The 15,170-nt window shown below is 31.5% G+C and overlaps 2 protein-coding genes across 2 annotated transcripts; one reads left to right on the top strand and one right to left on the bottom strand.

The window, feature by feature from the left end:
* Positions 1–6,638: 6,638 nt before the first annotated feature.
* Positions 6,639–11,843, bottom strand: LOC123699711 (lopap-like). Its single transcript, XM_045646725.1, has 4 exons — positions 11,671–11,843; positions 10,873–11,098; positions 10,339–10,443; positions 6,639–6,854 (listed from the first exon to the last, which is right to left on the bottom strand). Exons 1-4 carry the CDS (start codon positions 11,779–11,781, stop codon positions 6,661–6,663), a joined length of 636 nt encoding a protein of 211 aa, XP_045502681.1. The 5' UTR covers positions 11,782–11,843; the 3' UTR covers positions 6,639–6,660.
* A 1,190-nt stretch (positions 11,844–13,033) lies between these two features.
* Positions 13,034–15,154, top strand: LOC123699710 (insecticyanin-A-like). Its single transcript, XM_045646724.1, has 4 exons — positions 13,034–13,179; positions 13,638–13,869; positions 14,325–14,426; positions 14,747–15,154. Exons 1-4 carry the CDS (start codon positions 13,066–13,068, stop codon positions 14,944–14,946), a joined length of 648 nt encoding a protein of 215 aa, XP_045502680.1. The 5' UTR covers positions 13,034–13,065; the 3' UTR covers positions 14,947–15,154.
* The last annotated feature ends 16 nt before the right edge of the window (positions 15,155–15,170 follow it).

Genomic DNA, 15,170 nt, shown 5'->3' with positions numbered 1-15,170 from the left:
AATGATGCTCTAATTGTCTTTAATCTTAATCTTTTTTATATATTACTTTTATATGGGAACCCAACATTTCCTGAAATAAAACAATTTTATTTATTTATTTATTTTATTCGTTTTTCAAACTACGTGCATGGTTGTTCCACTAAAAGGCCTCAATTGAGTCATAAAGTACACAAATTTCAAGCATAATAAGACGCATCATTTCTATAAAACCAAAACTGGCAATAATTTAAGTCGTGTTATGCGACTATGAACATAGTGCATTAGGGCATAAGTCGTTATATTGCAAAGAGCAAAAAACACCTTATGTGAATACATTGAGTTATTCCATGAAGTACTCGTTCATAAGGGCACAACTACAAAAAAACACGAAAAAAGTATATTTATGGGGTTGTTACAATATCTGTTCTTATGTAAAACTAAAGTCTAACATCATATCTTACCCATACAAGCTTAAAAATTTAAAGTTATAAAGATTTAGTGTTGATAAATAGTTTTTTGTCTCTCCTGAAAAGTGCTGTTTTTGAGTTATTCCCTTATTCACTGGAGGCACAGAATTTTGATTTGAAATTCATCACTGATGTGTTTATTGCATTAATATTATGTAATGTATGATTAATACTTTTATTTGTAAATTACAATTAAAAATAAATATGCGTTGTGTACCTACGTGCGTCAAACATTATTATTCATCGCTTTCTTTATCTGATAATAATGGCTCATTGGTCTCGAAGAATTTTTACCAGAAATGATAAGTAAAGATAAATATACTTTGAGGTAAAAATATCCGATGATATCACAAGAAGTCGAGACATACAGATGGGGTACCCATGAGACGTAATAAATATTAATAGTTAAATGATAATTGAAGAAATGCTAATACACTTTTGCTAAAGCTTTTCGCTCTCAGAGCGCTAGTCGTAAGGGTTTTTCGGTTGTTCCAGAAACGTCCGTCTATCATACTAATAATACTAATATTATAAAGCTGAAGAGTTTGTTTGTTTGAACGCGCTAATCACAAAAAGTACTGGTCCGATTTGAAAAATGATTTCGGTGTTAGATAGCCCATTTATCGAGGAAGGCTACAGGCTATATATCATCACACTGAGTTCCACAGCTGCTGCCACGCGGGTAAAACCGCGGGGCGCCGCTAGTCTGCGATCAACTCAAAAACTACGATATTATTTCTGTTTTCACCAATCGATAGCGTAGTTATAGAGGATGGGTTAAGTTTTAGATTACGCAGGCGAAGTCAGGGGCGGAAAGCTAGAATCTAAATAGATATATTTGTATGAGTCTGAGTTTGATTGTGTCGAAATTACAATAGCGGGTAGCAAATATTGTGTAGTTTTAAATTTTAATGTGGGTGGACACATTTATTTTGTAAGACGTTAGAATACATTTTATTAGTATAAAAATCATTACAGTAATGAAATTAAATAATGGATTTTTTATGTACAATTTAAAATGCCATGTATAGATTATTTAATATTAATATTGCCAATTAAATGTACACTAATATAATATAATTGTTATAATGATTAATCATTTCATAAGCCTTTGTCACAAACAGCAATGAGAAATAGACATTTTTTCAACGTGAATCGAACCAAGGTCCTCGGTTGTCTACGGATTAAACACTGAACCAATGAAGACAGCTGATACACAAGAGTTTTATGTATCGCCTTTTGATTAATGAAATGTAATGGACCTTCTTCACACTGGGCAGCGTTGGCCCAACAAATGCTTGTAAATGTTTGCCGCCATTACGGCGATTATGAATAAACATCTACAATGAAGGACGATCATAGACATTTAGGCACTCTACACTATCGCGACTGCCTCCACTCACTCGCTGCCCATTGTGAAGAGGGCCCATTTTTGCGACGGCAAACCTTATTTCACACCTAATAAGTGTTTTCCAAAGCCAAAAAATGTCTTATTATTAGAGTTTCATCTATTTGAGTTAATACAAAATAAATGAATCACTGAAGTTCTGTTACGAGTATGTTTTATTAAAGACTAGTTTATAGAAATTAAAAGCATGTATTTAGGTACATTTACTGTAACACGTTTTAACGACGGTTTAGATAAGTAATGGCTGTCATTTTAAATCCCTTGTATATATCCTTTAGCTGTTTATTATCGCATTAATCTAGCACTTACAACTTGATTTCTAACGCCAAGCTTCAGACATATTTCAGATTTTGTTCAAATAAATTACGATGAATTAATATTCGAATAATTTCGAATAATAGTCAATTCAAAATTTAAAACCAAAATAGAACTGAATTATTAAAAATTATTTATTTATTTATTTATTAATACTTTATTGCTCTTAAAAATTACAAATTGAGACTTAATCTAGGATACATTGTAACAAACGGCGGCCTTATCGCTAAATAGCGATTTCTTCCAGACAACCGGTTGTACAGAGAGAAATTAAATAAAGGATAGGAGTAGGGCAGAGCATAAATAAATATATGAACAAAAATAAAAAGAAGAAGAGTTATAAAAAATGATATAAAATAAAAACAGCATAATATACAAGCCACAAAAATTAAGAGATAAAATTAATTAAGTATATTATCGTAGATACCAAAATACAGCTCTAATTTTAGATTCATACATGATTGTTCGTCGACAGCCAAGGTCTGCATTATTAAATCTTATAAAGAATGCGACAGACACATACATCTGTATAGACTTAGATTTATTCATAACTAGATATTATGGTAGTAGAGGTTTATGCCCCCGGGCTTTGCCCGCGTTTTCAAAAAAAAAAAAACCCGCATAGTTCTTTCTCCCGTGGGATTTCTGGGATAAATCTATTTACATATTCTATCACATGTCTTTTCTCAGGTCTAAAGGTATCTTCGTACCAAAGTTCATCCACATAATTTTTATCTATAAAATTCTCGTGTCACTGTGTTTGCTACCAAATTCCTCTAAAACGACACTTTTGTAAATTTTTTTGTATATTTAATTTTATATTTATAGGTCGTTCGATAGTTAGCCGGTCTTGAATCTCGATGCAGGTCATAAACTGTTTTTATGACCCATTAAATGATAATGGTCTAGTGGCACAACGTTTCCCAGGTCAGCTAGTAAATGAATAATTAATAGATACTTACCTATATAAAAATAATAAAATAAATAATACAAAAATTCTAGGCTATGAATGAGACAGTTGACAGGTTTTTAATGTGCTCCTAATTAATTCACTTAATACACGACTTGTATTCAATGTCCTGTTTTTTACGACTCATTTTATTCGTGCATTTATTTAAATATCAAAAAAACCGACATAGATAAATGTAGTATAGATATCTGATAATATCAAGCATAGGTTCGTTAGATACTAACTGCCAGTTTTTTTATTCATTCATAAAGTTATCTAGCAATACTAGTTTTTTTGGCCTTTTTTTTTTCAAAAATCCTTGCTGAGTAACCTCACTGAGGCCTATACAATTAGCATTCGCATATATTAGAAATTAACGTTCACATCGAGTGATGTTTTAATTATTAAAGCCTCATATTATTCAAACGACTTCAAAAAAGAAGGAGGTTCTTAGTTTGATAGATTTTTTTTTGTTTACTTCCTCAGAACTTTCGACTGGGTGAACCGATTATGGCAATTCTTTTTTTATTTGAAAGCTCGTGCCTGCCATGTGGTCCTATTAAAACAGGAGCAAAGACAAGTATTTTTCGGGATAAGCCATAAAATCTAATGAGTTGGATTAGAATATTATGTAGGTATTAGTAAAATATTATTGATTTAATTCAATATAAAAAAACCGAATGGAATAAATTACAAAATGCATGTGTTACAGACAACTTAATAATTAAAAACGTTCCTAAAGCAATATTGCACGACGATGCGAAGCATCAGAGAGTGCTTTACGATCGAAAAATTTTTTTCGCCTCATTTTTGCAGCTATTCTTATTATTAAAACCTTGTTAGTTCACGGAATCAAGATATTTTGCATACTATTGTCGAGATAATTTAATGGAGATTAATCCCATACTTTTTAAAAATTGATTTACTTCAATAGAATTGGAAAAAAACACCGAAATAGGTCAAAAAATTTTCCTGTCCGTCATGTGTGAAACCTGAAAACACTATAACTTGTGAAAAAATCAATCATTTGAGTTAATTTTTTTTTTTAATATTCTAATCGACGATTGTAGGTCACTGAATGCGAATGATTAATTAATTCAGTGTCGTTTAATTGCAATTAATAAAAAACGAAAACTACAAGACTGTATATCTATAATATATATATATTTTTTTTTATATATTCATAATTAAATGAGCATTATGAGTCGTGCACTTTTGGATTTTCCAAATAATCTTTTTTTTTTCTCAACGCAATAATGTCAAACAATATCACATTTCTTATTTTTAAATAAAATACTGTTAAATATTCTGAAAAAGTATAAAAAATACATTATGGTTAATGATATGTTACATAATAATTATATTATAAGGTATTGCTGCAATTATTTTTTTTCTGACAATTAGATATTTATTTTTAAACACACTGGATATTAAAGTCAACGCGTATACAACGTCTTATTTAATTTATCACCTAAATTAATCTACCTATACTAAAATAATTATAAAGCTAAAGAGTTTGTTTGTTTGTTGTTTGAACGCGCTAATCTCAGGCACTACTGGTCCGATTTGATAAATTCATTCGGTGTTAGATAGCCCATTTATCGAGGAAGGCTATATATAGGCTTATATATCATCACGCCAAGACCAACAGCAGTAGGTACGGGTGAAACCGCGGAGCACAGCTAGTGGTTAGTTAATAATATTAAGAATATGTTAAATATAAATATAAATAAATATCTCCAAAATACAAGAATCTAAAAAAATCAATTAAAATACAATACAATTATTAGTACATTACATAATCTAAGTGCAGATTTATATCAGATTTCAACAAATTAAACACTGCACTTAAGAAGTGCATGTTATGTTTGAAATATATGAATTTTTATCAAGAAAAACATTTGTACATTATTTTTCACTTATATTAGTACCTACTTACAGGTCTGTTCCATCACAGATAATAATATCATAATGTATGCAGAACTTTAATTTTAGGCATAATCCTATCTTATCCTATCCTAGTTAGATACAAGATAATATTATAAATGCGAAAGTTTGTGAGGATGGATGTGTTTGTGTGTTTGTTACTCTTTCACGCAGATACTACTGAACCGATTACAATGAAATTAAGCACACGTATAACTTATATGTAACTTGGATTAACACAAAGGATAGGTATTATCCCGGAAATACCATGGGATTGGGAACTATGCGGGTTTTTCTTTGAAAACGCGGGCGATGCCGCAGGCAAAAAGCTAGTATTATTATAGTTTTATTATAATTAAATATTCATAATAAAAACTGTTATTTTCTTTTCAAGCGGTCATAATTGACTGTATCAAAACAAACAGAGAATCTCTTCAAGCGTAGAGTGAACGGGTACCTACTAGGGAGGCGCGTACCATCTTACACCACATCTTAGCTATTATACATGAGGCGAGATTGCGGTCAAGCGCTTCCCTAACTAGGTACAGTAAAAAAAATCAGTTAAAATGCTAAATAGCAATTCGAGTCAAGTTAATGCAGCAATTTAGTATATTATATAAGTTAATTTAATTAATTGTAATATGAGTTATTTTATTATTGTTATAATTTAGGGCAGCGTCGTTCATGGCTGAAGAGCCCGATTCTGGAGCGACAAGAGCGCCCACAACTCCTGCACTTATAATATGTTGATGATGTGACTGGTGATGAATTATTTATTCTAGTCCGACGATCACGCAGAGCGTCGAACCAACTGCGATCGTGTGCCTTACAGCCCTCATGAACAAGACTACGCCAAGATGTTCGGTTTTGGGCGAGCTTTTCCCAGTCTGGGGGGTTGATCTTGAACGTAGACATGTCACGTTTCACACTGTCTTTAAAACGCAGCAAAGGTCTTCCGATGCCTCTTTTAGCATGTGCAACTGCATGCTAAAAGAGGCATCGGAAGTTAGTTGGATATTTCCTTGGAAACTGGGTAACCATGTTTTTTTTAAATATCAGATTTTTCTTGCAATCTGCCTGAGAAATAGGCCTTTAGCTCTAGCTAACTCTAGCTAACCGCTAGGTTATGAGGGTAAAGTAAATGACTTGAATGGAATTAATCAAATCATCAATCGACTTTATTATGATGTATTTATTATGAGGTACTGCGGGGCCTTTCTTTCAATTGAAAACTTTTTTTTTAATCTCGATAAATCTGAGAAATCTGGAAGCATAATCTTTTCGTTAATTAATTAAGAAACGAATTATTGAAGTTATACTTCTTTAGGCGCGATGAAGAAAAATGATGAGAGTGAATTTTACGATGCGCGCGCACACCGACACCTAAATTTAACAGCATGAAGTTAGTTCTAGGTGGTATGAAAATTAATAACTATGTTCAAGTTGTATAATATTCTCGTATTTTTTCCATACGCCAAAGAAGTATAAATTCTAACGCGTGTACATAAGTACACACACTCTTTTTTTTCTTTTCACTCGATTATACAGCTTATGTTTTAGTATAATATTTTCGGGGATAGCTAATAAAAAGATAAATATTTTAATCATTTAATATTTTACCAGAAGTTACTAGTAAAGAAATCGGTTTCGAATTTGTTAGTGAACGCGCAAGATTCATCGCTAAAGTCCTTCAGAACAAATGATTTCCTGTGTTCCGCCAATTCTGAATATTTTGACAAAGAATCTTCCACATTTTTCAGAGTATCCCCTTGTAGGCGCTCCTTGGCACGCGACAGAACCCATGTGAAAACTGAAATAACATAAAAAAATATTAATTAATCGTAAAATAACTAACTTAACTAAATAACTATCTATATTATTTATTTGAACTTCATACATTTTCTTTTTTAGCAGGTTGCCTTTCAGATATTATTGCTGTTCAGCAATAAGGCCGTCTCCAGAACAAATGATGTTATTATTTTTAAAATTTCTTTTCTATTTAGTTTGTAAATCAAAGTATTACAAATAAATAAATAATTTAATCGAAATTATGTTACCAATTAACAAAAATTGAACTATAATCTTTAGAAATGGAAATAAATCGGAATTCGATAAAAATTGAGTAATTATAAATTAATTTTTTATCGGGCTAATTGCATTTTGTTGTTTCCATGATAATAATATATCTGCATTCAAATACTATTAAATAATAATTTCGATAAATATATCGTATAAATACATTTTTCTTTAATTTGCATAAAAATCCAAGCAAAATGCATTTTCATGCTTTTAGAATTTATATTATACTAGCTTCCGCCCACAACTTTGTACGTGCATCCCCGTTTTTCCCCGTTCCCGCAAGAATTTCGGGAAATCCTTTCTTAGGGGACGCCTACGTTATGACATCTACCTGCATGCCAAATTTCAGCCCGATACGTCTAGTAGTTTGGGCTGTGCGTTGATAGATCACTATATCAGTCACCTTTGAGTTTTATAATATATCGCCGTCCCCGGAGAATAAAATGATAACTGCAAAAACACAACTGTTCAGGAGAATTAATAATTTTATTCTCGTTCATATTGGACATATGCATTAATGGATAATATCCAATGAACTTTTATGCTGGGGGTTTTTAATAAGACAATATCAGAGTAATCAACTATCATTACATTAAAAAATGAAGACAATAAAAAGTAATATAAATTAGTCTTCCTGATCATCATCGTGATCATAATGTACATGGTCATACGAATGGCGCCAAAACATATTTTTACGAGAATAAAATGATAATAGGCGTTCGTGATTATTTCGCCGATTCGTTTTTCCGAGAATATTATTGTAATAACTATTATCACATTAAGAGTAAAGAAACTTTTTCACTATCATTATACTTTCTTTATTTTCTAGTACGAATATTATGTTCTGCGAAAAAGCAGTGAATATTATTGTAATATCTTATAACTTTGTGGATTACAGGAGAAAAATTACAAAAAAAATTGTATATATATGTATTAGGCTACGTAGGCTTCAAATATCGCATAAAACTATGATAATGGCGATTATCGTTTTATTCTCCGGGGACGGCGATATTTAGATAAATGAGAGACTGGAAGGATCAGCGATTATTTACAAAAATATGTAACAAGAAAATTATTATTTTCTTGAAAAATATTACAATAATTTTATATATAGTATTGTATAAATAATAAAAACCTATATCAAAATTCAAAAGCATTTTGATGACATTTTTAAATTGTCTTATTGCTTTTTGGATGACTCGAGAGTTATAATCTTTTAAATTAGCTGTTGGCTGAGTTAAATGTTGACCATAATTTATTATGTTCAATAGAGGAATTAATTCAATATAATAATATAATCATACCTATTGTATTTTGCTATTTTTCAAGAAGTTTATAAACTCGATTCCGCGCCATCTATGGAATTGGTGCCGTATTACAGAAATTTCTATTTTGTCAAATTGGGTGACCTTATCATTTGTGTTGGTTAAAACACTTTTTTAAAGATGTCGTTAGGACTAATATTGTAGTAGCTAATCTATATGTCGTGGTCATATCGTAGATTTGATCATTTCATGATATGAGTGGCCATTTCACGAAATGGTCGCATATCGTGAAATGGCCAATTTAGTTTGGCCACATCATGATGTGGTTTGGGCAGATCAATGATAAGAAATCGTTTCACGATATGGCCAATTAACGCACGGTTTTTTCATGAAATGATCAAAATTATTTGATCATATCGTAAAATAGTTACATTAATCGTTGGTAGAGGCGCTGCAAGCTCTGTGTTTATGTGATAAGATGGCGGCCGCTGGCGAAAATTAAATTATTCGCAGTTAAAAACTTCATAATTCGTTTAATAACAATATTATGAAGAAAGTCATAGCAAAGAATTTACGACGAAGAGGTACGAGTACTATGGAAAATGTGGATATCTTATATGTATTTAAGAAAAAATGCGACTTAAATAAAATAATTTAAGAAACTACTACTATATTATTATAATTGTTTGTTTTTTAAAAAGCGATCCGCTTCTGGCACTCGCCGGCCGCTGCCGCGGCACGCTCGCTTTGCTCGCTCGGCTCGTGCGTTGTTTGTCAAAGTCTAACCTAACCTAACCTAACTGTTTTCTATTGCAAAAACGATTCGCTTCTGGCATTCGCCGGCCGCTGCCGCGGCACTAACTTAAATGACATTAAACAAGTTTTTAGAATATATTCTGAAATTTTTTAATATTTTATGGACTCTTTATATTTTATACGATCTGGCCAAATGTGGATGACCAAATCGTGAAACGTTGACGATTTAACGATCTGATCAAACTATGTTGGCCATTTCACGATATGCGACCATTTCGTGAAATGGCCACTCATATCATGAAATGATCAAATCTACGATATGACCACGACATATATATACTAATATTATAAAGCTGAAGAGTTTGTTTATTAATTATTTGTTTGAACGCGCTAATCTCGGGAACTACTGGTCCGATTAGAAAAATTATTTCAGTGTTAGATAGCCCATTTATCGAGGAAGGCTTATAGGCTATATGATATATAGTCAAAGTAAAACCTGTATAGTTAAAAATGTATAAGATTTTGGGCGTAATACACATATAGGTTTAGATTCGTTAAAGTCCACGTAATCGAAATACTAGTATAAAATACATAATGTTATACATAATACGTTATATATTACAATACTATGGAAGAGTATAGGATATTTAAATTTATTTTCCTCATTTCACAAGTGTCTTGATATCTTACGTATCATTGAACGGTTGGGATGGAATACCTTTGCCTTATTCACAAACCAATTTAAGAGTAAACGTATCAAATGCCAAGAATATTGAAAATTTCAAATGATAATTGATTTTTTAGGTTATGCTAAAGTGATCATAGATGGTGACTTATTATTAAATTAAATCCTGAATTTGTCTTTCTAAAAAAATCTATGAGTGCCTTCCTTGTTTTCCGTCTATATCACTACATACCTAGTCATAATACTAAGTCGCTTTCGCTGTCTCTATATACTTATCTTTAAAACTACGCAAAGTATTTCGATACGGTTTTTAATAGATAGAGTTATTCTCGAGGAATGTTTTAGTATTATATAATTTAACAGATTTAGATGAAGTGGGCGAAGCCGCGTGCGAAAAGCAAGTTGGTAATAATTTTTACTACATTGCGGTTGGCTATACATACTGTATGTACAGTGTTAATTTTTTTGTATACTGTATTGAGACTGTTACTTATATCTATTATACTTACCGTAGTGTGTACGAAGTTTCTTCTTCAAAGTTTTGCAGGTATACGCGATGGCGTATGTGTCGTAGTCTGTAGACAGTATGAAGAAGGGGAATTGAAGAACTTTATCTGTGAAAAGACATTTAGTTTAAAAGACAATGCATTATTTTGATCCATTCTAAATAAATGTAAATAAAAAAAGGCATTTTTTGTGTGTACTGATATAAGTATGGTTGATATTTAAACCCTCTACCTTTTTCTCTTCATTAGATAATGTAGAGCTAGCAATTGAGTCAAAACATTGTACAACTTGAATTCCTATTTTTTTTTTGTTTTATAACTTATTTAGAACCTGTACAACTCATTCTTTAAAAAAACATTGGAACTGTACAGCTATAGGCGTATTCTGCGATATTTAAGCAATAAACTAACAATGTATATTTTGTAATTAGTGGAATTCCCATCCACAATACTTCGTTATTTTCTACTACTCCCAATAAGAACGCTGGTTTACAACTGCAGAAAAACAACAATTTTTCTTGACCCTAGTATACATACCTCCGTCCTCATGGCTGACTATGAATTGTGCCTTATTACCAGCATCAAACGTAGGGTCAACCCTAGCGAAATACGACTTCTGTGTTCTGTTCCCTCCATCCATGTCAACATAGGTTTCTCTCAAGGTGTAACCAAGGTTGTCTTCTTGGAAGTCGAGGGACGCACAGTCGTAGATGTTGCGTCCATCGCTGGCATAGCTTGCCACGTTGTACCAGAGCCCTGAAAACTTTAGGATAGTATAATTAGATAGGTATTTATGATAATTTGTAGGCAATTATCGAAAAATACAAATGAAAATACAATTTTGTTCATCTCCAAAAACTACTGCGTCTGTGTCTACATCATTGCAATAAAAGAATGATTTCGTTAAATAATCTACCTCAAAAAAAAAAGTTATATAAGAGCATCTCATTCTCAATTATAATCTGAAAAAATGTTTTTTTGTTTATTTTATACACACCGTATTTGCTCCTTAGTAACAAACATGTACCTACAACCAATTAAATCTAATTCCATATCATACTTGACAGGAATAATAAACATTTTAAATAGACAAATCAATTACGATTTACGCTAAAAACAATGAGTAAGTGAATATAAAACAAAAACAAATCTAAATCAAGAATCGATTTACATCAATCATGACGCAAGCGGAATATAATGAATAATTAACAGCATATAAGTACTTAATTAATGCAATGTAGTGTTGCAATTTACTTTTTACATACAAAAACGATCTTGTGATAAGCTCACTTGTTCTATCGCGTTAGAACATTATAAATTTCAAATCAAACTTACCTTCGTATAATCTAGTTTATCGTGTATTTTCACGTCAGGACATTCCCCTGGTAATGTGAATTCGGCGCCATATACCAAGCTGGTGAGACAAAAACAAATAAAGAGAAACATTTTGAATATGTTGACTGCTCAACTGTACTGAGCCGAGTGACTCGACTCCTACGTGATAATTATCCAATGATGACCCCTGGTGTTATATAAATCGTGGGTTATATTTAGCAAGGGTAATGGCGAATATTCTTCGAAGTGGATTGATGGGATATCAAGTAATAAAGGACGCAATGGTACTCGTCTTGTGTATCATCTTCTCGAAATTTCTTTGATGACCTACCTATTTCATGGAATATTGTGCATGATGTATGGAAACGTTGAGTGATTAAATATTGATGTTCCCGGAATCATGATTTATGATAGCATTTTCATACGTCTACTGGGACATCGGATACATTTGAAAATTTATAGCTATAAACTTTTTCTTTTGAGACTACAAATAGGAAAACCATATTTTTTAAGTGCTCTTCTTTTATAGTTTTTATAGTGTCTTCTCTTAGCTGAAAAACTAGTAAATATTGCAAATCTGCTTATTGTAATGAAGTATTATGATCATATTGAAATAACAATGCTTTTTATCGACCTCCAAAGAGTAGTGTCTTCAACGTAGCCCAAATCAAATAGATATAGGTATCGAAAAAATTATGTCCCTGTACATTGTTATTTCTAGTGATGACTTGTGCAGTGAATTTCTGTTTTACCTGTAAATAAAACCAGGTTCTATCGATAAATGATGTGACAAAAAATTCAGCAACCAAAATAATCCTAATTATGCTCTTTCTAGGCTTTTTAATTTCCTCGAAGCGTCCTCGTTGTTGTTTTTTATTTTGATGTTTATATCTTGGGTTTCTACAGAAATTGTTATCATTACAGATAATTATTTATTTGTTATTGAAATGATACTAACAGATATAATAAGATGGGAGCTTATAATTTCTTAGCTTATCCGGCTATGTTATAATAATTATGGATCTCGAAAACGAAATTTCAGAAGATAATATAAATATTTTAAAACAATTTAATATTATAGCAGATGAAAACTTTAAGTCAATTTTTGTGTGTTTATGTTGAGGTAATTTTTCAGTGCCGCAGAGACGATTTACAAATGTTTTTCAAGAATAATTTTTATACCTTTCATAGCATCCCTTTACCCTGTATAGGCTGTATATTTAAAAGCATTATTTCAATAATTCTTTGAAGTCAAATGTTGATATTCAAGACAATAACAAAAGGTTAATTCTTATTAAATTAATTAACGCGTTATTCTTAGAATGAACCGATAACCTTTAGCCCAAAAACTGTTGGTATCTCTTTGATTTCTACAGTCAGAGCCCGGAGTTCGTCATGATTAACATAATAATATTTTGTGTATTTGTCACTAATGCATATGGATATTTTACTATTCCAGGCAAATGCCCAGAAAATGTAGCCGTGCAAGAGGATTTTCGGTTAGCTGATGTAAGTACTCTAATGATTTTTCCATGGGTTAAACGTCCGGAGTATCCAAATATATTCAATTTAAGTTTAAGATCAGTTTTCTTACGCGTGCAATGTTACGCCTAATGTAAACAAACAAGTTGTGAATGTTTTATCGAGATCTTAAGTGAAACTCTTCCTAATTTATTCACTCACTACGAAGTTCTGAAGTCTTCACATATTCAAGCTTTTATTATTATTTGAAAAGGGTAATTTTTGAATTAAAGTTTTCATTTCAATTTAAGAGAAATCACTGCTTAAATAATGCTCAAGTGGTTCCATATCATATCAAATAATTTCCTTACAAAATAGGCATATGTGCGCATGCATGCGTATTTAGGAGGCGAAACAGATGGCCACTTTGTCAAATCTCTATTGAAAACTTCTTTAAACTTTCAGTTAAATATATTTTAAAGTAGTTATTTTGCACATAATTTCAGTTCTACGGCAAATGGTACCAAGCATACCACTACTCCAGCGATGGCCAGAACCTCAACAACTGTTCCACTTTAGAACTGATGACCAGACCTTCAGGGATCTATCTGAACCAGTCCAGAATTGACAGAGGTCTTTTCCATCGGTACAGCATTGGAAAGATTGAGATACCAACAAGAGTGGAAGGCGCAGCTAATTTAGAACTGATTTTCGCTTATAAGAATGCTCCTCGACGATGTGAGTTTTCTGTTTATTATTTTATCGAACCAGAAAAAATAATGTTACTTACTTCTTGATGAAGCAGCATAATAAACATAAAAGAGTGAATGATCCTTGCCTAGGCATAGTCAATCGATATTAGGAGATTCATTTCAGCACTGTCTTACTGGTTGATTTTCTTTTAGAGATATTTAATGTTTTTGATGGTTTCCATGGTATATTATAATAGCTTATGAGTTCTAAAATTAAATTAATATATTTTATGGACATATTTTTACCGTAATTTTTAACTTACTATCGGTTTTGAAACACAACCAATTGACGACCTAATTAAAAAATGCTCTTCTCCAATAAAATATATATTCAATTAATTTAAGGTCATCTGATATGATTGACTTGACATTTTCATCAATGATTATCTAGTTCTGGAACGAATTGATCATTTACTCTGTTATGACGATTTTACTCCACAGTGAAGACGAGGAAGTATCCGTTCAAGGTGTTAGCTACAAACTACAACTACTATGCAACTGTGTATACTTGTCAATACAGTCCGCTTATTGACAAACACTTTAGTAAGTAATTCGTTTTTATTGGATTCAAATTCTCTTTTACATTTGTTAATACTTTCTGGATTGCCTTATTTTGTATTAATTGGATATTTGATATCCTCTTTTATATTTGTTATAGTGTTTGAAGTGCTTGTCTTTCTAATTTAATCAGTTGGTGGTTGATAAGTTATTGGTATATTTTAAAGTGCTCTGAATTTTGGCATGACAAAAACGACTTCAAATTTTTAAACAATTTTTTTAGTAAACAGTCCTGAAATATTTTCGCGAACCTCCCTTAATTTTGTGATGCTCCTATAATAATAAAACTCTAAAATAATTTTCAGTGTACGTGTGGATACTATCCAGAAATCCATCACTAAATGTAGTTTCAAAGGAATTAGCGATGAAACCTCTACAACAGTTTGGTGTGAATAACAGTATTCAAAGGAATATGGTCAAAGAGGATAGGAACAAATGTGTGCCAAAATACTATGATGATGTACCATTGGAGCCTATGACTTTCAGATTTCCAGTACCAATATAATATTGTACAAGCCAATTGATAGCCAGATCCGAAAAAATAAGGAAATTGTTGAACGTAAAAGAAAGATGCAACTAAAAATAACTTGGAAAGATAAAATTAAAACAACCTTTTTTTTACAGAAGAATTTAAAAAGATGACATTAGATGATTAAGATAAAACTGTGATGCAAATGTTTGAACATAATATTATCCGCGAATTTAAACAGTTAAGGCACGTATACCATT

The sequence above is a fragment of the Colias croceus genome, chromosome 18 (assembly GCF_905220415.1).
Source record: "Colias croceus chromosome 18, ilColCroc2.1".
Taxonomy (NCBI): Eukaryota; Metazoa; Arthropoda; class Insecta; order Lepidoptera; family Pieridae; genus Colias; species Colias croceus.
The sequence above is the reverse complement of the archived record's forward strand: the minus strand, read 5'-3'. Positions and strand labels throughout refer to the sequence as shown.